Source organism: Natator depressus, chromosome 9 (assembly GCF_965152275.1).
Source record: "Natator depressus isolate rNatDep1 chromosome 9, rNatDep2.hap1, whole genome shotgun sequence".
NCBI lineage: Eukaryota > Metazoa > Chordata > Testudines > Cheloniidae > Natator > Natator depressus.
This window is the reverse complement of record NC_134242.1, coordinates 23,624,863-23,652,298: the sequence shown is the minus strand read 5'-3', so window position 1 is coordinate 23,652,298 and position 27,436 is coordinate 23,624,863. Positions and strand designations below refer to the sequence as shown.

The window sequence follows — 27,436 nt, the reverse complement described above, 5'->3', positions numbered from 1 at the left end:
ATATTGGACTCAATGAAGTGGTAACTAGGTGAAATTCACTCACCCATGACATATAGGAGGTCAGACTAGATGATCTAATGGTCCCTTCTTGCCTTAAACTATATGAATCCATGGTACAGAAGAGTTAGAGAGATCTAAACCAATAAACAAATAGTTTCTTAAAATGCTTTCAGAGTATCTTATCTTTATCTGTCTCCTACCAACTCCTACAGTACTTAGCAGCTGAATTCAGCAACATCACAATGTGGCAGGGAGGGAGGGAAGTTTGACTCTATAATAAGATAACCAACGCTGTAAGTAACCAAATAATTAAAAGAAGCTACTAATACGAGAGGAGGGGGTGGGTGAGAGGAGGAGTGGGAGAAAACTTAGAAGAAAAGAGCAGGAGGAAGAGAAAGAGAAAGAAAGAGGTGAAATTGAGAAAAGGTGAAAAGCTAAAAACAGAATGGATTCAGAGAAAAGAAAATCAAGGTTGCCAGGGAGCGGGTGGGTGAAGAAAGTGTCCATGTCTTTGCGTGATAGCAACTTATAGCCCTGGAATGACTGTGTCTGTGAGCACTTCCCATTCATTCTCAGGTCCTCCAATCAATAACCATCCTTCAGCCTGTGGATCCAACTCCCTTCAGTGTGCTGGTTTTCATACTCTCTTTTGGTCAGATTAACCAAAGGTCAGTACTGGACCATGCTGATAGGTTATCTGTCAGCTGCTCTGGGAGTCCCACACAAGAGCAGAAGATAAGCTGGCAAAGAGAGCACACTTAAGGGAGTGAACTGGTAGCTCAGAATACGGAGAATTTAAGCTACCCTCACAAAGAGTGCCGAGTACCAGGTCAACCTATTATTTCTTATGCTGCTCTGTCTCCTTCATAAGCTTATAAAATGCTGTAGTGGAGCTGAGAAAACAACCAATGCAGGGACTCCTCCTGTTAGGGGCAATTCCAACAGAACAAAATTTAGAAGGGCTGCGGATCTGGGTGTCATCCTCTCAGAAATGAAATGATGGTATTTATGTTCTTGCCCCAAGGCACATGCATTCATTATTTCGTTCGTAGCCATAGCATGACTGTAACATCTATTCATCATTTATTAACCCTCAATACACTATAAATGGACTCTTGATATGAAGTGTGACTAAGATCAGTTTAAATTATTTTTCTTAAAATAAAATTCAGAAGAATGAGAACTGAATGCAAGAGCTGAAGTCTTTGAATCTGACATTTTGTTAAGGACTTTTGTGGTTTTTAAAAGGTTAGATTTATTATCTGTTTTTGGTGTTCTGCTTATGCTGTCATTGTTTTCTGACCTTTCTTTTCATGATACATTATCTCATGCAGAAGGATTGGGGGAGCACGTCTTACTTACTGGAGATGAACTAATTATTTTTATTTGCTCAAGAGCTTCTGACAGGCTTCCTTCTATCTCAGCATCATCTAAGGAGAATAGATCCCCTGCACGTGAAAGGTCCTTTTGTCCCAAAACCAGCCCAAACAGATGATGCATGGCTTATGTGTTCTGCCAGTCAGGCAAATCTCTGCTTGTACCATGTGCTTCAGTCAAATGAGGCTGGTGATGTAGCAACCCATAACCTAGTCAGCAGTTTACTAGGTACAGTAAACCTTTTGCACATTTTGAGACCTCTTCTGCCACGATCTGAAAAAAAAAAAAGCACATATTAGCAAAATTCTGGGAGTGTCACCCTGTGATTCACCAAAGATTTTTCAATGAGTGCTTGTGAAAGGTACTTAGCCTCTCATTCAGCAAAGTACTTAATAAGCATGTGCCTAACTTCAGGAATGTGAATAGTCAAAAAAGTCAGGCATCTGCTTAAGTACATTGCTGAATCAGAGTCTACACAGATAGCTATAAAGAAAGAAGCCTTCTCCATTTCATTCTATTCAGGTTGTTATACTATCCTCATCACCATGATATCTGAGCACTTTCCAAAAGGGTATTAAGTGCCAGGACATCTGTCATGTATGATTCTTTTTTTCCCCTCTGCCCAGAGAGAAACTGTGTGAGCAGGATATATGTGTGTGTGTGTGGGCACTGAACAGGTACAGCAGGCTAAGAACAGTGCCCCAGATCTGAACTGGAGGAGGGACTGGACCTGGAAAGCTAGGTTGTGCAACTGTTACTTATGATGAACTGGGACTACGCATGTGATTAAGGTTTTCACAACTGAAGCCTGATGTATGAAAAAACCCAGCAATTAGGATGAGCTAAGAATCCTTTTTCCACATACATCAGCTGTAGGCAAATCCTTATGTACATCAACTGTCCAAAATTCCACAAGGAATATTTTAAATATTGCATGCTTTGTGTATTTCTTGCCTACTTTAAATTATGCTGTTCTTTACTATTGATGATGGGATGATCTGCTACCTGAATCTTGCAGGACATCACTATTAGTGGGATAAACCAAGAGATATCTGTGGTGTTCAGATACCATACTGAAGAGCATGGTCTAAGAAACAGAAGAGAAAAGATATTACTGGTGCTGGTAACCTGCATAGTGCAGCAAGAACAATTCACTAAGAAGCCACAACAGATTTCCCTTGATCTGAGTACAAGGACCAGGTTTTAATACCCCTAAGCATAATGAGCAATACCTGCCTGACTCCATGAGTAATCCTACTGATTTCAGTGTGGCCATTCAAGAGTTTGTAAATGGCTGATTTATCCCTTTAAAGGCAGTGGAGTCCTGAGACCAGCCAACCCTGTTCCAAAGCATGGTATCTTTAGGAACAGGTCACTCTGGGAAGGATCGTCATGTGACTACCTGCTGAGAATTATAAGTGCTCTGATCTTAAAGGAAGCCTACAGGCAAAAGAGAGCTGCATGGAGGCTGTCCTTTGGCAAAGCTTGGATGATGATCAGCTGGGGCAGGATTCAAGCACAGCCCCATGAAGTAGGGCTGTGGAGACCTTGCTCCAAGGGAAGGAGGAGTTTGAGCATCTACTGTTCATAGCATTCACACAGAGAATTCAATAAAAAAAAATAATAATGGTGCTGGAGAGTTGCAACATAGCACTATTTTATTCCTTAAACTCCAGAACCCTAACGCACAAGAACCCAAAACCTGAGAGACAAAGCAAGCTGTTCCCTAAAACAGAGAGGCACAACCCACCTTACTCCAGGTTAGCTAGTTGCAAACTGACAGGAGGTAGGCCCAGATCACACACATCCCTACAGTGCTCCTTAATCTGTAATTAGGATCAAGAAAACACCCTCAAATTTAAAGTTACAGCTGGTAATTTTAACAGTTTTCAATGCACCGCAGAGCACAGGGACTGGGGGTAGGATAAAACTTGGGGGGAGGTCTTCAGGGGCCAGAGTGGGACCAGCAGAGCTCCCAAGCTCAGAGGGAAGTGAGGAGCAGAGAGAGAGAGAGAGCCAGAGCCTGAACCCCTGGAACACGGGTAAATTGGAAGGCCTGAGGAAGAGCTAAAGGAACTGTGTATTTGTTTTGTGAGGACTTAATAAATTACAGCCCCAAAGAGGGAACATTATTTTAAAACTCTTGGTGCATGGGAGTTGATTAGATAACCAAGAGGGGAACAGAGGCAAGGTGACTGCAGTGATGTGTTCCAGGACTGCACCCTGCAACAGGCCTGAATATTGAAAGGATCTAGAGCAAGTGGAGCCAAAGTTCGCTCTCTGAACACTCAGAAGTGATAAAATCATAGTGAGCAGGAATACGGCAACGGCCCTTCAAAGGCTACAATATCTCAGCCCTGGTCTACACTGGGAGGGGCGGGGAGGGGGAATCGATGTAAGTTACACAACGTCAGCTACGTGAATAACGTAGCTGAAGTCGTACTTAGATCGACTTACCATGGTGTCTCCACCGCGGTGAGTCGACTGCTGCCGCTCCCCCGTCGACTCTGCCTGCGCCTCTCGTGGCACTGGAGTACAGGAGTCGACGGGAGAGCACTCGGGGGTCGATTTATTGCGTCTGGACGAGACGCAATAGATCGATCCCCGCTGGATCGATCGCTGCCCGCCGATCCGACGGGTAGTGAAGACATACCCTCAGATACAGTTGGAGACAGGATCCGCAGCTCTACAATGATAGAAATTGTCTGCTTACTGAGCAGACATGCCAAACCTGCGAAAAAATGCAGAAATTGGGCTTATTTTTGGCTTAATTGGCTTGTGAGTTGCTTGTTGGCTAGTTTTTGGCTTGTAGCTTGTTGTAGCTTTTTGCTTCTTTTTTCTGATTGGCTCTCAACAGGCAGAGGCAAGGGGGGGGGAGCAAGCAGGGGCAAGAGGGGGAGAGAGTCAGGGGTGCACAGTGGGCCCACCACAGTGCCAGACTGCATGCTGGGGAAATCTAGTCACATAGAGTGCTGGGATTTCTTAGGGATTGGCTTGTTTTGGCCTTGTTTTGAAATGGGATTAGCTTGATTCTGGGGTTATTGTGAAAGTTAGGGTGCTTATTTACCCCATGAAAGTTGGCCGCTGTGTGATTGAGACCATACAGAGAAAAGAATGAACCAGATGAGGAATAAAGTACATTTGCAAACACTCGCAAATATATGCAAACAGCAGCGAACCTTCAAATTTCATCATAATCACAAGAAGAAACTAAAATACACATCACATGACCCCAGTAAATTAAACACAGACATTAGAAGAAAGGTTACAGGCCCACTTAAAACAGTATTAAATCTTTTCTGAGAAGGCAAAGAATAAGAAAATATTTTTTCACAATGCAATCAACTCTGTTACATAAAAAAATGATGGTCTGACAACCTAGAGGTATGTCCTAAGCCAACACAACCTAAAACACTCCCTTTTGTCACTGAAACAGAGTCTTCATTTTGTAAGACCTCTGCAATGTGTCAACCTACCCTATTTTGTCAAGGCCTAACTTACTTGGTGACTCTTTAACATATAGAGCTTTGACACAACAGAACACAATAAGTTAGATATGGAAATGAGCTATTAGATTATCTGTCATATCCCACAGCCAAAGGAGAATTGATCCTTATTTTTTATGTCCATTCCAGTTTTAAATGTTCCAAATGATAGGGCTGCCACCATTTCCCTTGGAGAACGATTGCACAATTGTATAGATCTAATTGTCAAGAAATTTGCCTGATATTTTGACTAAATATTCCCTTACTTTCATTGTATTAGTCCTTGTTATTCCCCACTGCATTAATAATTATTCTCCCTTTTTCAAATATCTTATCTTATGTTTCACATGGCCAACCACCACTTCCTGAAGCTATACAGACTTAGCTCTTGAAAGCATTTCACATGAGAAAATTCCTTCAGCCCCTTTATCAGTTCTACTGCTCTTCTCCGAAGTCCCTCCTGTTTGTCAATATCTTCTCGTAATGGGGTGTCACAAAATGAACACAATATTCCCAAGTCACATCCGATGAAGTGAGCTGTAGCTCACGACAGCTTTGCTCAAATAAATTTGTTAGTCTCTAAGGTGCCACAATACTCCTTTTCTTTTAGCAGAGAAACTGTGACCTGGACTACTTCCTCCTGCTTCATGCCATAAAGTCTCCTCCAGAGCCCAAACATCATAAGTAAATATGCCTAATGTTGATGATAGGTGTATCTATAAATGGAACAAATTCATAAAATAATCAGAGTGAGACAACTTCAGCCTAATCACTAGTGGCTATCATTGTAGGAGTACTATATAAAAGATATATCACTAGATATATATATGAGTACATAGATGCTTGATATAAAAAACACAATTTATTGATATGAGAATATGTAGCATTGTTCATGAGTTAGTAGGTTCAATAATGTTGTTATTGTTGCTACACACTGCAAATGTCTTCCTGAGTCTAGCTCTTAACAGATACCAAGACTCATTGGTGAGATTCTGCTCTCTTTGGCATTTGTATAAATTATTTCAGTGGCATACTCTACATTTATAACAATGTATCTAAGCAGAATTTGCCCATATGTGTGCAAACAGGGAAGAGTGAATATTCTGAATTTTGAAAGAAAATCATGTCTGAAAGTGTTTGGAGGTTTAAGGACAAATGCATGTAGCATAATCATGGTAAATGCAGAATCTTGCAAAGAGTGAATTATTTGTAGGATGGTTGGTTGTATGGTGGGGCTGGATAAGAAAGGTGGTGTAAGAGCCAAAAGAGGGGATCAGGTGTAACCATATTTGCCTGGAATTTCTGCATTAAATCAAGCTGCTGCATTACTGCTAGCAATCTGCTGTACAGAGCCTCTAGAAGTGACAGGGAGTGTGCCTTAAATGAAACCTATGCATACTAGTTATTGATTGTAAGGCGCATGGCTCAAAACAAGTCTGGACTTAGGTTTTGCAGCTCCTGATCCCATCCAGATTCCTTCTTATGGATAAATCTCACTTATTCTGTGTACTTGCAATATCGAGGCTGTTTCCTACCTGCCCAAGACCTTCTCACCTCAATCTGTAGTGACCCCTCTCCATAATTTATTAGAGAGACTCCATGTCCACTGGTGACCCTCTGTACATACACATTGACCAAAAAGCCAGGAGATGAAACCAAAGTGCAACGCTCTAAGGGATATGGAGGGAACTCAATCTCTGCAGCAGCCTGCAGCCAGTGGAACAGGTCAGGGATAGCATTTTGCCTGGAGGGCTCAGTGCATGCCTGCGAGACTGAGACGAGCAAGGTCTTAATGAAGGCATGTATACTGTACAGGTTTGAGGCATCCTTCATATATAATTAGCATAGAGAATCCCATGCCTAAGCAATATGTATATTAAATGGTCAAATATGAAACTTTTTACTGTATTTCTAATTCCCATGTATAGTTTCCACCCGTACACTGATTGGTCATACCTGTGTGATACTACCACTTAGAACTGCTGTCAATCCTGGGTAAGAGGGCTCTGAAGATGCCTACTCGTTGCATACACATTTCATTTATTTTTGACACACCATTAAATGGCATTTTAAAAAATGTGGAGAAGTTATATTATAGAAGATGCTTCAAGTTGTATGGATTTAAAAAAATACAAATGTAGTATCAGTGGGCTATCTCCAAAGCAAAATTTTATCAGTACACATAATAATTCTTGTCATAAAGAATCCTTGTTGATTCTAAAAGAAAGAGGTTCAGTCAGGTATCTCTCACAATGCATCATACAGACTCAAGGCCACACAAACTCATCTCACCTGGGACCTTAATTTGAGCTCTACCTGCAGCATTGTAAGTAAACAGTTCACATATAACCACCTATGACCTGTTCAGATCTCTTATATTTGTAATCCAATATACCGGGCTAATTTATAATCTCATTCACACTAGCGTTGTGCCTTTTTTCCTGAAACAACTGTAAAATGTCAAACAAAGGTCAAAACTGATGCAGAGCACTAAGGTCTTCATAGGAAATAATTCAGTGAAACAACAGTCTCCACTTAAATAACATGCCCAGTACACTGCATTCATCCTGTGGTGAGCCTACTCTTTTAGGTTTTATAGGTTTGATACAAAGATTTGTATCAATGCAGTGGATTTTACTTTTTCTGGACTATTCACAACAAAACAGAAAGAGAGCTAGTAAAACGTGCAAATTAAATCATCCGAAATGAAAGCACAGTGGACTAGATTCTCCTGTCAACTACAGTGGGGTAATCAGAGTAACTACATAGAAGTCAATGAGATTACATTGCTATGAATGAGAAGAGAAGCAGGCCCACCATATTCATATTCAGTATTTCTTACATTTGAAGATGAAAATCCACAGAACAACAAATATAAACTGGTGATGTTTTACCTGTGCGTGACTCCCCAATGACATTCTTTAGTGGCTCTTACAGCTGCAGAGTTGAAAGTCGGAGTGGATATTCAGCTTTGCCTTTGTGCTACAACAGGCAGCATCCAAGGGCATAACAAGTGGAAAGTTATGGAATTTACTGTTAAGCAGTGAACCTGAAGCTGTTAATTACAGTGCCAGGAGTAAGGAATTCAAGGAATGCAGACTAAAGCTGCCTAAAAGTTACGAATGGCTTGATCAGGTGACGAGAATGAACTTAAATGCAGAGTGGCCTTATCTGAATGAAATGCTCTGTTCCTAGGACAAAATACAAACCCTACTCAAAGTGCGTGCAGTGTGTTTCTATTAGAGAAAACAGAACTCTCTGTGTTAGTGAAAAGCTATCCTTCCCTGGGAAGAATGTAAAAAGACCCCAGTAAGCTTATGCTTTTTGAAAGAAAGAGAGCAAGTGAATAAAACAACCAGAGAGAAGCTTTACTATCCCAAAGAATAATTGTGGCCATTCCATAAAACAGCTCATGAATACAAAGGAAGGCCTGAACTTTACGTGAGCTTTTATCATCAATTTAATAAACAGCATCACTCAATCTCTGCACACATGTCTTACAAAGATGCATGAGTCATGACAAGCCTGCTGTCCATGTCCACTCCTTGAACACGCACTTTGATCTTACTAGTTGAAATGCAAGCACCCTCCCTTTGGGCTTTTGGAAACAATATTTCACCTACAATGCTCCTGAATTTTAACTTCCCAGGACTGCCTTGTTGGGGTAGGAGCAGAACCAAATCTAAGCCAGCAACAATGTATTAAATGGTGATCAGCTCTTCGAGAGATATTTGGTGAAATAAATGGGGTTATAAGTGCCTTCCAGGGGAGAAAATACCAGGTATTGAAGGGCTGTTCAATCCAGCAGAGAAAGACATAATAAGAGCCAGTGGCTACAAGCTGAAGCCAGAAAAAATTCAAATTGGAAATTAGGCAGAAATTTTTAACAGTGAGGGGGATTAACCATTGGAACAAACTACCAAGGGAAGTGGTTCATTCGCCATGTCTTGATGTCTTTGAATCAAGAGTAGATGCCTTTCTGGAAAATGAAACACAAGTTATTGAGCTCAATACAGGGCTAACCGGGTTACATTTAAGGGCCTGCGATATACAGGAAGTCAGGATTTAATGGTACCTTCTGGTCTTAGACTATGAAATTCAGTCCCCAATGAAATCAGTGGCAAAACTCCCATTGATTTCAGTAGGGCCAGGATTTCCTTCCAGTCACTGAGTCTACTGTTCTTCAGAGATACTTGAATTTCAGAGGAGGAAGTTTACAAGCATTGTCTGTTTTAATTTAATTTAATAAAATAATTAATAATAATACCATGTAGTCCTGTGTGATTGGTAAATATCATTATAACCATTTTACAAATGGGGAAGTTGGTGCACAAAAACAGTACGTGATTTGCCTAAAGTCACACACTCAGTCTGTGGTAAGATCCGCAACAGACACAAAGAGTCCTGATTCCTATTCCTCTTCACCAAATCACTAGATTACAGTACTCCCCTAACTAGCAATATGGTTAAAAAACATAGTTTAAGACAACTATTCTATTGATATATAGGGCCAGATTCTCTGCTTGTGAAATTCTTTGAAGTCAATGGCAATTACCCCAACAGACAATTTGGCCCATAGATGCCAATACTGTTCCAAACAGTCTTTGGAAATCCTCCCACATTCACATCAGGTTGGTGTCAGTTTATATTCTAACTAATTAGAGACCAAACTGATATATGCGCACAGTTTAGTCCCCAAAGCACAGGATATTATTTGGCTCTGCTGTCACTGTTTCAAATGGAAGATTCTAAATCTCTTCCTCTCTCTGAGGAAAGTGATGTTTTGAGGCACACTCCAGAAACCTGTGAAGGTGTCTGCATCTGCTGTGGGCCAGATTTTCCCTAGAGCTCAGCTCCCATTTAGGCACCCTCTTCATCTCCAGATTACAAAAAGGATTCCAGGCCTTATTCTCCTCTCATTTAAATTGATTTTACACCAATGTAACAGCAATGATTTTAGTGGATTTACTACTGATTTATACCTCAGCAAAGGGAAAATCAGCCATCTCAATCTCTCATAATGGACTAGCTCCCTGCCTCAAACAGATTCCATTTTGCAGTTTTTATAGAACATATTAAGGACAATGCCAGAAGACATTTCCTTACTGTATGCTCTCTGAAATTGAGGCTACTTCTTCAATAAGCTACGGTGTCTTAACTCTAATTATGACAAACCTCTTTAAAAGTTTCATTATGTAACACTGCTGAAAAGATGTACACATGCAGGACATTTCAGCTCTATAAGGATATCTTAAGCACTTCCTTGTTCATTACAAGCTTATGCTGTTTGCTTCGTATTACCAGATAATTTTTATTAATGTGAGCAAACCATAGCATATTCTTGTGATTAAATACAGCCTTTATTCTCTTTGCTTCTCTGTACAAGGAAACCAGTTTCATAGGCCATGAAACTAACATTTCCTGTAGGGTCAGGGTGGTTGGTAATACTTCCTCAAAAGACAGTTCCTCAACCCCCCCTCATGAGCATCTTGATGCTATTTCACCTAGCTCTGTTCTCTGTTATAAAACGAGTTAGCATCTAAGTAGCCCCACCTCCCTAAAATAAAACAAAAAATTGTGGAACAAGCATGCCATTTGCTACCATCTCACTCTTCGCTCTGCTTGTGTGTGTTCTACCCTTCCCTCCACTCTGTCTTGTCTATTTAGATTGTAAGCTCTTTGGGGTAAGGACCATCTACTTCTCTGTGTTTGAACAGTACTTGGCACAATGGGCCCTATTCTTGGTTGGTCCTTCAACTACCATAGAAAACATGATTAATAATAATTAAGCAGAAAAAAGTCAGACACATTACATTAAGTGCTCTGCATCTTTCTCTGGTACCCTGTGCATTTCCAGATCTAAATCAAAGTCCAACTCCTAACTTTAATGTCCATTTTAATGTATGTAAAGACCTGTTTCTCTTTCAATAACCCACTGAGACAGATGCACTCTGATTGGGGACCTTGTAGATATTACTGTCCAAGGTGATCTCTTAGTAGCTGGAGACACAGCATTCTTATCAGAACTCCTTATTAGAGGCTATCAGAATGAAACCTAGCCTGACAGGTTTCAGAGTTTGTTGCAAAACTCACTCTATGCAAAATAATTGCTCTCATAATTGAAGAGAAACAATAAAAATTCCAAGTATAAAGGCAACTGGACCTAACTATGAGTCTTAATATTGCCTTAGGTGCTTAGATTCTACAAAAATAGATAAATTAGAAATATAAGTGGGCTGGGCTGGAAAAAATATTATACTTCAGCAAAGCGAATTTTGCAAGAATTGCAGTCACAGTCTTTATTTTTAAAGGATTGATAATGAAAGTATTGTTGCTAATTTTTGTCCAGATGGTGCCATGTCACTGAAAACAGTGAAAAAAGGGGGAAATCTTAAATTTGTGGACTAAGTTGTGCCCCAAGCAACTGGAGCATGCAAAAAAAATGCAAAGAAAGGAAAAAAATTCCTAAGTGGTTTCTGATTTGGGGCACTTAGTTTCAGACATTTGGGGCCTAATTTTCAAAGTTTCAGACTACCCTCAGTTGCCTTCAGCTGAAGTTGTGAAAAATCAGACCCAAGGTTTCTTCAGGTTGAACATCCAAAAATGGAGGCACTCAATGGTGGCCACTTCAGCAAGTGCTGGGCTAGACCAGTGAATATCTTGTGAGGGAAGTTACTTAGCAATGCATACCCATATGTGCCCAGCTTCAAAAGTAGGTTGAGCACACCCATTTCAGATAGCTCCTGTCTGCTCCTAAAGCCATGGACCAGGTTGTGATCTAACACATCAAGGTAAGACATCTGCTGAGTGCCAATCATTGGGCTAGGACAGCCCTCATTTGAAAAAAAAGATCTATCATAGTATGCTGGTTTAAAAGTGTATCCAACAGGAAACTTGTGGAATTCCTCAACTCCTTCCACCTTTCTCCAAACTCCACTCTCGTTTGTTATGTGTCAATTTGCTGTGGACATTATGCATGGTTATGGTTTTAGGCTGCAGTGTGGCATAATGGTAGACATGCTACAAAATCAGCCCATTTTGCTAAAGCTGGAGTATTTCCAGTAAATTTTAATGTTGTTCTTTACTCTGCCACCAACTAACAATGGGAGCCAATAGCTCTTTGCTTTCTATTTTTAGCATGGAGTAAAGATAATATTTATGTTCCAGGAACTAAAAGTTATCTAAAAGTTAGCATATAAGCAGTGCTCAAACTGATGGACAATTATTGAGTGCCTACGTCTAAATCAAATAATTTAGATTTAAATATATACGTCAGGGACAGGGAGAGAATAGCAGAGAAGGAGAAATTTCTTTGTTTAAGGGATCTTGCAATTAAAGAGCTAGGAGGCCAGAGATCTTGCTATGCCATGAACTTTCTCTCTGCTCTTAGGCAAGACACAACTTCTCAGTGCTTCAGTAATTCTATCTATTAAATGGAGAAAATCATTTTTGCTTTCCCCAGTGGTTTGGTAACAGATTTAATCTATTGAACTCTATGAAGTGCTTTGACATGCTTGGCTGGAAGAAACTACAGAAAGGCAAAATATTATCTGTAAATGTTTACCTTTTAAGCATTGTATATGGACACGACAAGAAGGTATTGTAGGCTACAGCCAGAGATGGGAGGGTGCACTTTGCCAAATTTAGGAGCCACTCCAAACTACAGGACTGAAGGTTCTACATTTAGGACCCAGTCCTGAGAAGCTTAAACATGTGAGTAATCCCATTAAACTCAATAGGATTATTCATGTATGTAAATTACATGTGCAAGGGTTTGCAGATTTAGTACCTTAAAACAGAGCTCAAAATTTCGTATATTTGCATCCCATGTAGGGAAATGCATGTTCTGGGCTGTTACGCGTTTGGTTTTATTTTACTCCTCTGGCAACACTAGAAGGATCAGAATTATTTTCAAACAAGAATGCTTATTCTGTGTATTACACAGCATTCCAATCACTTAGGATGTTTTTTCCTAATTAATTATCCCTTGACAGGAAAGGACAGTTCAGCTGAATGAGGAAAAGGGGGGATCCCAAAATTTAAATAAAAACAAAACATCTCAGAAACTTTGCAATATCCCAACACCACTGGATCCTTCCTCTCATATGTACCTCTCGTGCATAGTAAAATCAGGCCTGGGTGCGTTTCCTAGCTACCTTTGATCTGAAAGTCTCCTCAGAATGTTCATATGCACAACGAATACGCAATACACATTTTGACAAAATATCTGGGACAAAATATCCCCAAATGTTATTCTAATAATTTGATTTTAAAATTTTATTATTACAGATCGTTGGCTGATTAATCTAGAACACTTTGTCCTGCAACTTTTCAATAAAGTTCTCAGATTTTTCAGTGAAAGGAAAGGGTTAAAGATTATTTTGAAAGAGCATCTTTTTCACAAAGTCTGAATGGACTACAGCAGTTCCCATGGGATTAGCTGCATACATTTAAATTCTTCCCACAAGACAGCTATTGTTTTCTACATGCCTCTCACTTTCATTCTGTCATGACAGGTTTCCACACTTCATTTCGACTAAAAAGCCTGTGGAGTCTGTGCTCTGTCAGATGAAGCAGCAAGCATTGACAAGTCGATTAATTTTAAGGTATTTTTTTAAAATTGATCGAATGTTTTATAAACACATTGCTCTGGTTATTGTGTGTTGGAACACGATTGACATCTGATTCTCACATTCAGTTTGGAAATTTTATTTTCATTAGACACATCTGTAAAATATATTTTCAAGAGTTATACACTGAATCTTCAGATTTGTCTCTCTGAAGGAAAGGAATTTCTACCAAAATCAAAATGATATACATTCTCCCTTGTATACTTTGGAACAAAACTTCAGAATTCTTTCCAGAAACAAAACTAGCATGTGAAGTATTTCTCATATGATAATCTGAATTTCATAAACTATTATACCTTTATATTTCAGTGACTGTTTAGTTTTTAAGAGTCTGATTCTGCTTAATCCAACCCAAATTACCACTGACCTCTGTGGGAGTTTTGGCTACACAACCAAAGCATTACATAACTGCTATAGTAAATACACAGATATAAACTTCCACTTCCAAGGGCTGATTTCACAGCCCTCTTATTTCTTGATAGAAAAATATCATATATAACTCAGACTCTGAGTATATACTTGACATTTTACATACCATAAAGAATAAAAAATCATGGGGTTTAATGCACTATGCAACATACAGCCAACTTTAATTGTGTTTTATGTGACAACACTTTATGAAACCTTATATTTTGTTAAATGTCAACAAATTATATCTTTTGGGTAAATATTTCTGAATATCTCTAATATATGAAAATATTATATTAAATATAAATTAAATTATACTTACAAGCAAAAAAATTACATTGTTTCCTACCCTTAAAGGAAAATTATTAAGTACATCATTGAACACATACCAGTACACTCATTGTCACTGTGATACTATATAATGCTGGTATTTTAAAATGTTTCTTGAATGAGATCTCAATCCCTGTGGTCATTTTTCTATAACATGGGAGTGGGATGGGGAGGGAACTCAATTTGAAACCTTACAAAAGCAAAAAAAAAAAATTCATTTTGCCATTTATGAGAGAGTGAGAGTGGAGAGACTTACAGAATGAAGAATCCAGAGGGAGACTACGGGAATAGGCTTGTAAGAAGTCCACTAGCAAAGTGAAGGTTGAAATGTAGTAATAAAAATGAATTCAGAGTGGCTGTCCCATAGAGCCCTCTACAAAAATGATTATTGAACTAACCCTGAATTTCCTTCATGTGTCTGACAATCCAGTGGGCTTCTCTTTTAACAGGGCCAGTGCCTTCTCTAGTCTGAATTTTATTCAAAGTTGCCCAGAAACTAAGGCAGTAACAGTGCTTTACCTTATATAAAGTGCCTGGGGGTGGGGTTGGGATAGGGAATAAAACAAAATGCAATGAATCCCGGGGGGAGAATTAAGAACATTGTAGGATTCGTGCATATGCTGCAACATATCATGCTGGGGAAACATTGCTTTCCCTCTCTATGGCATTTGAAGTAAGTTTCCAACATTCACTGTATGTATATTATTGTAATACACTTACACAAGCATAATAACTGTAGTACTTGAATCCACACAAACCAATCAACAATAACTATACAACTTCTGCTCTCTCGGAAAAACTATTTCATTATTTAATATTTGGAAATGCTATTGTACATTTGTATTGCAGTAATTATTTATTCATTGTTGAAAAATCCGACACAAATGCATATTCATTTAAGTTAATTATTCATACCTCTCAGAAGGGAAACCTCTGAAAAACATTAACAACTGAAGACAAAATAGTTGGTCTTTAGAGAAAGTCTGATAAAATCCATTACAATTGTCAGAGTCCCCATTTCAGCCCCCTCTCTCTGGTATGTGAAGCTGCTGGCTCAGTGCATAGCCTTGTCAAACCAACCGTACAGTCTATTCAGTTACCCTGGAGTTGTCATGTGGAATCAAGCAAACAAATATCTTCTCTCCATTTCCCCCAACTCTAGAATTCAAAAACAAATCAGAACTAATTTTTTGCAAAGCTTAGCTTCAGCAGCAGCCTGAGTGAAAATTCTCTGAGCTTGATATGTAATTTGAATTAGTTAAAAGGATTTATCTAACAGCCAGTGGTTACATTCAGTTAATGAATAACCTGCTTAGAGTACGAGGAAGTTTTAGAAGTTAATATAAATTATGGGGCCTCTTGTCAGAAATCAGTGAGATATTGAACCTGTTCATTAGTTTGAGGGTAGGCAAGCCAAAAGGAAGAAAAAGAAAAAGCGGAGCCTATTAAAGGAAAGATATTGTATCAACTGGCACTGGCTGTATCACACCAATTCATCAAACTGAGATAAGCCAATCTCACTTGCCCAGTTTAGACCAAACGCCAGGGCAAGTCTAACTGACAAGTATCCAAACAAGTAACATGTATCCAAAGCTTGGCAGTTATACTGGAGAAATCCTTTCTAAATCCAGCAGTGTTTTACACATACACTGTACATGCTTTCCTTGAATGTTAAAGCATGACTCGCTACTTTTTCTACTTCTGCTTTCCTTGGACAAGTATGTTACAGCTTCTCAGTGAATTGGCCACAACTACTGTCAAAGGCAGCTATGCACCACCATATTCTCTCTTCCATGGTCTGAAACTGAGCTCTCTTTTTAGTGTATGAAAGTCTATGGGTATAGCACCAATCAACAGCAGATTATGATCCTGAGGCTGAAGTTTTTCCAGTGACAGCAGAAGTGGCATCAAATGGAGCATCATGAAGAGAAGCAGACTATATTGGGAAACCTCTCTTCCGTGCAACCACAAAGCCAAACTTTCCGAGCCTGCCATGGGAGAATGAAGGCTATGTCCCCACAGAGGGTGAAGGTGAAGTGTTTGTACCATCTTTGTTAGAACGTTTGTTTTTTCACAGCTACAAGAAGGACCTTTCACATACTCTTTTTAAAAATTCATTTTATAGGACACATGCAGTTGTATATGTTCTCCATTTTTGATGGTGAGTGCTGTACAGACTACCTAGCTGCTGAGCCACCCAGAGAAACCCATGCCAAAAAAACCCTTTTAATTAGAAATGGCCTTGAGATAAAAGCCATCTACTCTGTTTCCTTGATTCATAAACAACTATCACTGAAGGTGAACTGAAAAGGCTTTTGATTTTTCCTGTCAAGACCTGAGGTCAGGCTTCTGTGTTTTCACTGCCATACCTGATCACTAATACTAATAGGTCAGACTGCTACATGCTTCTTCTTAAATCTTTGGGGGTTTGGCATGTGATACTAGGAAATACAAAATCTTTATGAAGGCAGACAACATCCAAAACTGAGTAGCTGTTAATGGCACTCAGAGAGCTGCAGCTGAAGATCATAATTTATCAGCAGCTAAGTAAAGGAAGAGCTCGTTTTCAACTCCTTTGTTTTAACTGTATTTAATAATCATTTTAAAGGCCACACATACGTTTTGATATTGGTTTGGGAACCTAATAAAATAGTTAGATTTATTTTCTCTCAGTCTATTTTACCTTTAAGAGGACTTTTAAACAAATCAAATCACATTACTAGTACAATACCTAATGACTGTACACTGCTTTGACATTTTTAAATGAAAGGTGCTATGAAAGTGCCTATTACTATTAAACTGAGATACAAGTCAGCTTCATTAACCCACTTACATGAGTAGTCTTGTTGCAATATATGGCCCCAATCCTGCAAAATCTTAAGCATGTGCTTAACTTTACTCACTGACAGCAGTCTCACGGACATCACTGGGACTATGGGCAAAGGTAAATATATGTGGAAATCACTACAGGATTGGGACCCATAAGGCAGCGAAGGAAGATTTTCCAGTACCAATTCTTAAAAATAAGGTCCTAATTTCCCAAGATTTCGTTTTAAGGGACATACTTAGGATGTGAAATGAAATAAAGTTGTCTTCAAAAGTGCAACTGAAAATATTAGTTTTCTTTTGTGTATGTCCTTCTGCACTCCTAAGGTAGTATTCCAGCCAACTGCAAGGACACATTTTCAAAGACTGTGCTCATTATTGCCCACTGCTCAGAATCCCCTTGCTCATTAATGCATATCTCCTCCAGTCTGTTCTCTCATTTATACGGCATTGTAAACAGCTCTGACAGCATGTTTTCCCTGTTCATTCAAACAATGGCCTTTGTAACCAAACAGAAAATTAACAAGTGAACATTTACTTTTAATGATCCTGAGGAAAATTCCTATTTAATTTAAAAATAAAATATGATCGTGTGTTCACCAAGCCTCTCCTTTAATGCCTCACTATATAAATTACAGCTTGTTATCGTAATACCTCTGTAAAAGAGTTCAAAAATTAAAACCCAGAGGAAAAACACACAACAATTGTTTTCTAAATAAATTATGAAAAAATGTGAGGTCCCAGGAGGTAGTGTGATCTAGCTATTGAAATAGAAGAGTGGGAGTCAGGTCTCCTGGGTTCTATTCCGTGCTTTGCCATTGATTCACTGGGTCACCTTGGGCAAGTAACTGAACCTCCGTGCACCTCAGCAGTATGTTTTTAAAATGGGAACCATCGTACTTGCCTGCCACACAGGCTGTTGTAAGAATTAGTTAATGGGCTCAGTTCCTCTCCCACTGTGAGTCTGCCTTTGACTGATATTATCAGCTTCAATCTAAGCGGCATTTCCCCCAGTATTTGTGACATTCTTTTCCCTCATCATCTGAAAGGAACTGTAGAAATGCAAAGTATCTTTATATTTATTTTTATATTAGTCACGCATAAAAGCTGTACAGTCAGAATGTAGCTAATCACAGTCCTCAAAATATGTACACAGGTACGACCTTCTGCTTGACTGCTATGCTACAAAACAAAAGACAAGCATTGACCACCTCCTTCCATCTATCGCCATATGTTCTTGTCATGAGGTAGAGCGCAGTAGGTGGTCCCAGTGTGAAGTGTACCTTTTGCTGCAATTAATGCAGGTGTCATGTGCTACAGGAATGTCTGATGGACTAACAAGCAAAACATGAACAATAGCAGGCAGGAGGGCACTCCAGGCAACAAAGAAAGGAACAGGGTTGTGGGGGGAAAAGAGAGAAGCATTTATGGGTGAGAGAGACAGCCATTGGAAAGAAAACTGGTGTGTACTACTGGGAAAAGTGATAGGAGTGGCCTTGGGACAATTCTGGCTAGAGGCTTCAATACCTAATCACTGTTCAGAATACCTGTCAAAAAAGATTTGCAACCCTAGCTTTATACTTTATAGCCTAGACACATTCAGATCTTAACCCTTTTGCTGCTGCTTTTCCATTGCATTTAATGTACTGATCGCTAACACAATCAGCAACGGAGAAGGTGCATTGTACCAGGCTGTATCTAGACAGGGATTCCAGTTCTGTCCTGCGCAGATCATTGTTGGTCACATGCACAGAGATCTGGCTGATTACAGGGTTCTGCCTTTTCTCCTTGTTTCCAGCTGAGAGGAACAAAACAGATAAGGGAGGTGAAAGTATAGAGTGAAAGGAGACCCAATGTTAACTTTGTTTCAAAAGGTGCTCAGTATGATCACAGATGTGAAGGTATGTGGCTCACAAAACAATCTCTATTAAGATGTGGGAACCTGTGATATAAGCTATTTAGCAGCAGCCAAACAGCTAAAATGATTATCAGATCAGATTTTTTTTTTAACTTTTTTATTTACTCAGCAATTATTAGGGGATTGAATAGAGAAATAGGGACTTCTCCATGCTCGGTCCAAATGAGATGCCAAAATTAGACTCCATGCACAGTAGATTGTGGAGATACTCAAAATATTATCATATGTGCACTGCAGGACTCCTCAAACTTCGCTTCCCCTTTGGCACGCTCCCCCATCTGTAGGCATCACAGCATTGGTTTAGTGTGGAATATTCTCAAGTGCCTTAGGGTATGTCTACACTGTGTGCTTCCTTTGATGGCCGTGTAGCGTACATAGTCACGTAGCCCCCTTAGCATGGGTATAAATAGCAGTGTGGACTCTGAGGCTTAGGTGTTTAAAGACACACCTGAAGGATGTGGATATGTACTCGCATACATACCCTACACATCTCTCTATTTGTCCAACCTGTGCCTCCCTATCTACACTGCTATTTTCAGCCGTGTAGTGTCCTGCTGCCTCCCTGCTGCTGGAGCCTTTCCCTGCTGCCGGAAAGACTCCATCAGTGAGGAAAGGCACCAGCAGTGGGAAGGCAGCAGGAAAAGGCAGCCTTTCCCCATGGCCTCCCCTCTGCCCGAGCCTTTCACTGACATGTACCTACACACTGCAGTATACACTCAGCCTGCTTTTCACTGAGACATGTAGCTACATGTACACTGTAAACCACCAACACTAGTATGTGGTATAGATGTAGCATCAGTTGCTTAGGAGCACAGGTGCCATTGAAAATCAACAGGACTTGTGCTCCTAAATTACTTAGGGTCTTTTGAAAAATCTCACCCTTTCCTTCTGTTCACAGATTATCTTTGTGAACATAGGAACTAGAGACTTAATTTTTCTTAAAATAAAGAAATCAGATTCTGGAACACCATGTAATAGCATTTTCTAGAAAGATCACTAGCACATTGAACCACCAAGACCCATGTAAATATTATTCATCATAGTACATGCAACATAAAAATGAAGAGACCCCAAAAAGCCACCATGTCCTTCCTTTTATTACAGGCACACTCTCCGCTCAATATGCAGCAGGATTGACATTTCGTAAAGGGCACGAAAGCTGTCAAATCTAACAGGATGCTTGTATCCTACTGAACTGCCATAGTCACTCACAAACAGGTAAGTTCCAGTCAAGCTCACCCTCTCTTCTTGTTAATGTTCAACTGGCTTCAACATTATTCATAAATCTTTTTGTTTGTTTTCTGTGAACATTCATTTGAGTAATTTTTTGTTCTCTTGAATGTTCATGTAAAACGAATACTTGTAAGATGTATTCACATGGCAGAAATATTTAGATGGCCATCTTGAATCTCTTTGATTTTCCTCAGACTGTTTATAAAAGTTTTGATCATCCAATCAGGGAACAGAAGCAATACCATCTGACCTTAGGGACCAATCATATACCATGAATTAAAAATAGAAACAAATGCAGAGGTGAGGCAAAATGTTCTTGAGCAACTTGTAAATTTAAATATGTTCATGCAAAGAGCCTGTTGACCAGTTTCAAAGAATGAAAAAATCAAAAGGCTTTTCACATACAACTCACAACTAGAAAAAAAGGACTAAATTTATCAAATAAATGATTCACTGTAAATAGTTTGCCCAATTTTAGAACATCCTCAACTTTAACTTTTAATTAAATAGCTTTGATCAGTTTGTCAGTTTGTCCTTTTTTGAAAGAAACTAGTAAAACTATTTGTTTGTTATGTATTTATTAGATTTCTTGGAGTAAACATCTTGTTGGGGAAAAAAGTACATGCTATTTTGCTGTATCTGACTAACTGAACAATGATGGTGAAGAGAAATAGAGTATTCAGCATTCATTTCATTTAGCCTAAATGAGTCATGTTATCTAGTACTCAGACAAAGCATTTTAATTTTAATAATGACAATGCTGACAGCTACAGTACTGCTTTAGCTCAGACTGGCTTGTAAATAATTAACCATTGTTATATAACAACTTGGGTTTTGATAGCTCTATTAATTTCACAGTCAGAGTGATGCCATTTAAAGCATGATATTTGTTACAATTAAACAAATAGCAATGATAAAAACATCAAGAATGGGGTTGTCTCCCCACAACCTAAGTGGGTCCCAGAAACCTCTTGTATCACAAGAGTTAGCGAGCAAAAACAAGCAGAATACTGTAGCTTCTGTAATACAAAACACTGATGGAAATATTAAAGAAGTTGCAAATACCGCCTAATAATAATAATAATAATAATTTACAAGTTTGACTAATGATTAGCGAATCTCAAACAATTTTGCTTTCAGTTCAGGTAATTAGCCGGAACCTCAAGGGGTCAAATTCTGTTCTCAGCTACCATGATATAAGGGTTCAGCCCTGCAACCATTCCTTAAGCTACTTGTCATTACTACAGGCCCGATTCTGCTGTGTGTCATCAAGGACTCTCATTCAAGTCAATGGAACTGAGGACTTTAAGAACCTTGCAGCATCAGGCCCTTGGTGAGTATTCCCACTGAATCCAAGTGGATTAATTAACCCAGAAAAAGGTCCACTGACTCCAGTGTACACCTGGAGCAACTGTGAGAACATTTCCTTTGTAAAGTAAGTATCTTTTATGTGCCAAACTATTATGTAGCTCATTAAAGTACTCAGTAAAGTATTCTGCACTGGTGGACTTGGTCCTTAATCAGGCATATACCTAGTTCACCCGTTGGGAATTTTACCTGAGTGAGGACTACCGGATTAGGCTCAATACCTGTACATTCTACCTGACATAACAAAGAGATATCCAGCTTCTTTTAGGATTCAGCTCTGAGTCCTCCACATTTTTGGATGCCTCTTCCTGTTGCATTCTGTCTTGTGAGTGGAGAGAAGTCTGCACTCTGGGAGCCTATGGCCTGGTCCAAAGTGGGTTGAAACTAGTAGAAAGACTCCCATTGACTTCAGTGGGCTTTAGAATAGTCTCCTGCTCTCCCAACAGACATTCCCTCCAGCAATGTTCTGGCCTAGATAAAGTAGGGCGAAATGGGGCACATAAGTGTATTAAATAATCCCTTGTTTCAATTTACCACAGGCATCTCTGGGCAAAACGTTTGACTGCAAATGTTATATTTGAGAACAGAACAGTTATATTATTTCATAGATTTAAATAGATTTTGTGCAGGGTTTGAAGTTGTCCTGACAGATAAAATGTTTTACGTTAGCCTAATATTTTACCAAATTCCATATTAACTAATAAACCTCCTTTCTAACCATTCTAATGATTATTTTTGCACACTAAGTGTTGCTTATATTCCACTTAAATTACTGTCACATCACACTAATATTCTTTGACACTTTGAGAGTAGCTACTTATTTCCAGGGGACAAATCCTGCAGTCCAGACTCAGTCAAAACTCCTGATGAAGTCAATGAGAGATTTTTCCTGAGTAAAGACTAAAAAGCTAATGGATTGGGCCTGTAGCCTCCAGAAAACAGACACTGTCTCAGAGCAGTAGCCATCCAATCATAGGGTGTGCATGTGGTGCTGTCTGGCAGCCTTATTTAGCAGCAATAAACAAATCACATTATTAGTCTGTCGTGCTTGAAACAGCTCATCTGCATCACAAAAGACAACATCTGCTATGTACCTAGGTCCAGTACAGTTGATAAAGTAAATCAGAAGTAGAAAAAGTTTGCACACTCAATTTCTTTATGCCTGATTTCATTGTAGAGAGTGTTCTAGCTTGCCTATCCTTAACTGAAACAAAAGCCATTGTCAGTACATACAATGTAGTCCTTTATGGGCTCAGCAAATTTTCCCTATCATTAATGCACAAATTGCTATTTTAACTAGTCAGTTTTGTATATATATTTGGGGGATCAGATTACATAGTTTAATTATCCAGCTGCATAGTTTGTTGATTGAGCTGCATATCTTAATAACTTGGAATAATAGATTTCCCCGCACATTGTTACCTACATATAGTGCTTCACTAATTGAGCTGCATGCTTTATGTGCTAATTGAACTGTATAACTCAGTTGCTGGATTCTTATATACTGTACTGAGCTGATCAAACTTCACTGAGTAGTTGAATTTGTGCAATTTGAGCCGCGTGCTTTACAAATTGAGTATTTTACTAGTTCAGCTGCATTCTTCACTTCTTGGATTGTTGCATACTTTTCCATCCTTAATGTACTCACATGGGTTGAAACTTGTACCAAAGACCACTTGCCTTAAGCAAGGACCTTTGGACTGGTATCCAGTAAAAATTTATTCAACCTTTGCTGGCTCCTCGTGTGGAAGCTTAAGAGCAATTTCACTGTAATACTGTCATAACCATACAGCTAAGGGTAGCCTAGAATTCCTTCTTACCTGTAAGAGGCTAAGAAGCTCAGATAACTTGGTTGGCACCTGACCAAAAGGACCAATGGGGAAAGAAGATACTTTCAAATCTTGGGGGGGTGGGAGGAAGGCTTTGTTGTGGGTGTTCTCTTGGGAAGCAGAGAAGCATCAGGTCAGAAAATTCCTTTTCCTATAAACCATCCTAAAAGTCTCTCATATTACAAAAATTGTAAGTAAAAGCCAAGCAAGGTGTGTTAGATTATCTTTTGTTTTGCTTGTGAATTTTTCCTTTGCTGGAGGGAAGTTTATTCCTGTTTTTTGTAATTTTGAAACTAAGCCTAGAGGAAGTTCTGCTGTGTTTTTGAATCTTTTGTTACCCTGTAAAGTTATTTTCCATCCTGATTTTACAGAGGTGATTTTTACCTTTTTTTTTTTAAATAAAATCCTTCTTTTAAGAACCTGACGGATTTCTCTATTGTCCTAAGACCCGGAGTTTGGGTCTGTCATCACTTTGTAACCAGTTGGTTAGGATATTATTCTCAAGCCTCCCCAGGAAAGGGGCTGTAAGGCTTGGGGGATATTTTGGGGGAATAGGAACTCCAAGTGGTCCTTTCCCTGATTCTTTGTTAAATCACTTGGTGGTGGCAGCGTACCCTCCAAGGGCAAAGAATTTGTGCCTTGGGGAAGTTTTAACCTAAGCTGGTAGAAATAAGCTTAGGTCTTTCATGCAGGTCCCCACATGTGTACTCTAGAGTTCAGAGTTGGGAGGGAACCCTGAAAAATATGTAGGGCAGTTGTTCCCAAATTGTGGTCCATAGAGAACTATGTGCTCACATGGCACTGATTCCACCTCCTTGTTTCCAGCTGCTTCAACAGGTGCTTAGGCTTTTCTCTGTGAAGAAGAGCAAGAAGTCTTGTAAGAGCACCTGGAAACAAGGAGAAGGAGCCAGCCTAGATATTTAACTAAGAAATCCTGATGCTCTCAGCTTCACAGATGTAAAGGCTCAGTATGTTGGGGGCTGTGGTTGTTACAGAGGAGGAATTCAGGAAATGAGCTGTCTGGGGAAAAGACTGTCTCATTATCTGTTTTTGAACAGCACCCAGCACAATACTCTCATTCTGATTAGGGCCTTTAAATACTACCGTAATGTAAGTGATTAATGATAAGAATTGCCCTCCAGAACTGGTGGTACCAACCACACAGGATATTAAGGTACGTATATCAATATTACAGAAGTAACAATACAGGAATTTTGCTAACTTTTTCAAAAGATAAGGAGGGAGAGAGAAAAGCAATAAGTGTCTATAACATGCTATGTGAGTATATGTGTCTTTCTCTCTCTCCTTCCACAGCCACCCTCTTCTGGATACAATGTCTAAAAGTGTGTGAAATAGTTGCTCTCTGCTGGTTAAACAATTAAATATTTAATTTAAATATACATGCTATAGTAGTGGTGATTAAAACGTGAGCCCACATTGCCCTGGAGTGGCAATCTATCCTGGCTATAGTGCCTAATTATTAAGCTGCAGCCACAAGAGAGCAAAATGATCTCACAATTTGGAGATGCCCCTGCAATACAGTAGATCTCTAGCCCCTAGCAGGTGCAGTTACTAATATACTATGCAAGTACAAATGTTTCACATAGGACAGCTGGCAGACAGTAGTTTTCAAACAGACGGAACGATAATTTAGGGCAAAGTTCTTCTCAAAACTAGATATGTATCAGCACGCACTTAAGCCATAGAGTTCCACTGATCTCAGGAGGAATTGTGCATATGAAACAAACATGCATTACCAATTACTATTTATGTAGTTCTACAGGGGAGCATGGTGTTTTAAAGACAAATAAGAAGAAAATTTCTTCCCTGAAGAATTATAATTTAAATTGGAGCACCAAAAACAAATTATGGTAACATTTACTTAGTGGTTTGGGGAAGGCAGACATTAAAAAATAAAGGGAGAAGGAAAATATCTCTTGAAGAGAAATTATTTACATGAATTCAGATCAGATGCAATGTGGCTATGTAGCTTCCTTTCTGGTACAGATTTTTGCTTGCTAGTTTTGCAGTAGAAGACTTCAGTACAGATAAAAGATCCTCACAGTTTAGAGGATTGTGTTATTATTAATTATTATTATTATTATTATGGAGGTACAGTCGCGACATGCTAGCTAAGGGTACATTGATATTCTATTGTAAGCCTTATTTTGACATCACCCTGTCTAACTTTTGATCTGAGTAAAAAAATTGTGAACGTAACTGTGTGGAATATAGGTTAGGAGAACAGGTTTTACAGACAGTTCCATAATCCTAGGATACCTAGTTTTCACACACAATTTAATCATAAACTAGCACTTTTCAAAAGGTTATTTTAGTATTTCATGAATTTTTGTCTCCATTTTCTCAGCCCAGAATACAGTTTTAATACTTGTCTCCCCTCCCATTGGTATTTGCATTGATTGGTGTGGACACTCCAGCAATAAGTTACTGAGCTTTAAAAAGAGAGAAATAACAAATTATCATAATTAAACAGGTCTCTTTCACATGAACTGCCACTGGCCTATAAAGAGATAAATGCCAGTTAATAGTCTCTCCCACCTCCTCAATTCTATCCAGAATGGGCCCCAGCTTCACCAAGCATCCATGATTCCCAGACATCTCCAGTCTTTGTTATTCCCTCTTTTCATGCCCTTTTTGCTGCATCCTGGCTAATCCTATCACCTCCATCCCACCAAAATGTCACACAGCTACTAGTGAGTACTCCAATACAAATAAGACTCATTGAACTTTCACAATATATTGCAGAGAATCAATTTTTTTCTTGTAAATTAAAAATGCAAACAAATATAATAATCTCTATTATATAAACCAACATCTGGTCCTTTGTGTTCACAATATGAGTCTGTAGTTCTTTCCCACAAGGTTTGAATTTATCAAGTACTGAAGCATACACATTGCATAAAAATCAAGAAATAGCAAATTGAATGTTCACCTTTCATGCTCAGCTCTGCAGTAAAAACGATTCAATTTCACTGTCAAATACATTAGGGAGAAAAAGTACAAAATAGAGATAAATCAGATTAACACTTTCAAAGATAAATGGTATTTCAACCAAATTTAATCTTGCATTGGCAAAGTGCAAACTCATTTCAAAACATCTACTGTACGTGGGATACTCAGCGGAGAACTAGTTATAATCATTTTGTAATTGCATTAGTGTGGGGAGATTTTCAGCTAGACCAGAGGTGGGCAAGCTACGGCCCATGGGCCACGACCAGCCACGGGACCATCCTGCCTGGCCCTTGAGCTCCTGGCTGGGGAGGCTAGCCCCTGGCCCCTCCCCTGCTGTCCCCCCGCCCCCGCAGCTACGCTGCCACGCAGGCAGCGGGGCTGTGAGCTCCTGCTGCTCTGAGCGGCATGGTAAGGGGGCGGTGGTGGTGCGCGCATGGTGATGAGGGGGTTGGGTAGGGGGTCCCGGGGGGCAGATAAGGGACAAGGAGTGGTTGGATGGGGCAGAGGTTCTGGGGCAGTTGGGGACGGGGAACGGGGGGGGTTGGATGGGAGTCCCGGGGGGCCTAGCAGGGGGTGGGTGGGGTGGATAGGGGCCAGGGGGCAGTCAGGGGACGGGGAGCGGGTGGGTTGGATAGGGGGTGGGATTCCGGGGGGGGGGGGCAGTTTGGGGCAGGGGGTCCTGGGAGGGAGCGGTCAGGGGACAAGGAGCAGGTGGGGTTGGATGGGTTGAGAGTTCTGAGGGGGGGGGAAGTGGGAGGGGGTGAACAGGGGGCAGGGGCCAGGCTGTGTGGGGGCACAGCCTTCCCTACCTGGCCCTCCATACAGTTTCACACCCCAATATGGCCCTTGGGCCAAAAAGTTTGCCCACCCCTGAGCTAGACTCATGGGGCAATGGAGCAATTTAGATCTGAGGTTAGGAGCTGGAATTCCAGTATCCAGTCCAATTGAGTTTAACCATAAAAGTTGTTTATTCCTTCTGCTCAAGCTAGTTTACCCCTCTGCTCTTCACTTAACAGAAAATGACTCTCCATGATTCTTGCTTGTCAAAAAGAACAAGAG

General features: G+C 39.7%; 1 protein-coding gene and 1 long non-coding RNA gene across 9 annotated transcripts in view; one reads left to right on the top strand and one right to left on the bottom strand.

Moving 5' to 3' along the window:
• The window catches only part of VEPH1 (ventricular zone expressed PH domain containing 1), a 166,205-nt gene extending 150,727 nt beyond the window's left edge, over positions 1–15,478 (bottom strand). For 2 of the 8 annotated variants that reach the window (XM_074963712.1, XM_074963713.1), the window contains exons 1-2: positions 7,757–7,912; positions 1,363–1,650 (exon numbers count right to left, since the gene is read on the bottom strand). In XM_074963712.1, the coding sequence (XP_074819813.1) occupies positions 1,363–1,500 (138 nt within the window). In that variant the 5' untranslated portion in view covers positions 1,501–1,650; positions 7,757–7,912. Of the gene's footprint in view, positions 1–1,362; positions 1,651–7,756; positions 7,934–15,145 lie in introns of those variants that run through there. The other 6 variants (XR_012640961.1, XM_074963708.1, XM_074963710.1 and 3 more) reach the window with 6 other exon arrangements.
• Positions 13,408–27,436, top strand: LOC141993893 (uncharacterized). The gene is made up of 5 exons (XR_012640962.1): positions 13,408–13,468; positions 16,052–16,261; positions 20,079–20,192; positions 21,455–21,540; positions 27,394–27,436. It is a non-coding gene; the product is annotated as an uncharacterized LOC141993893 (long non-coding RNA).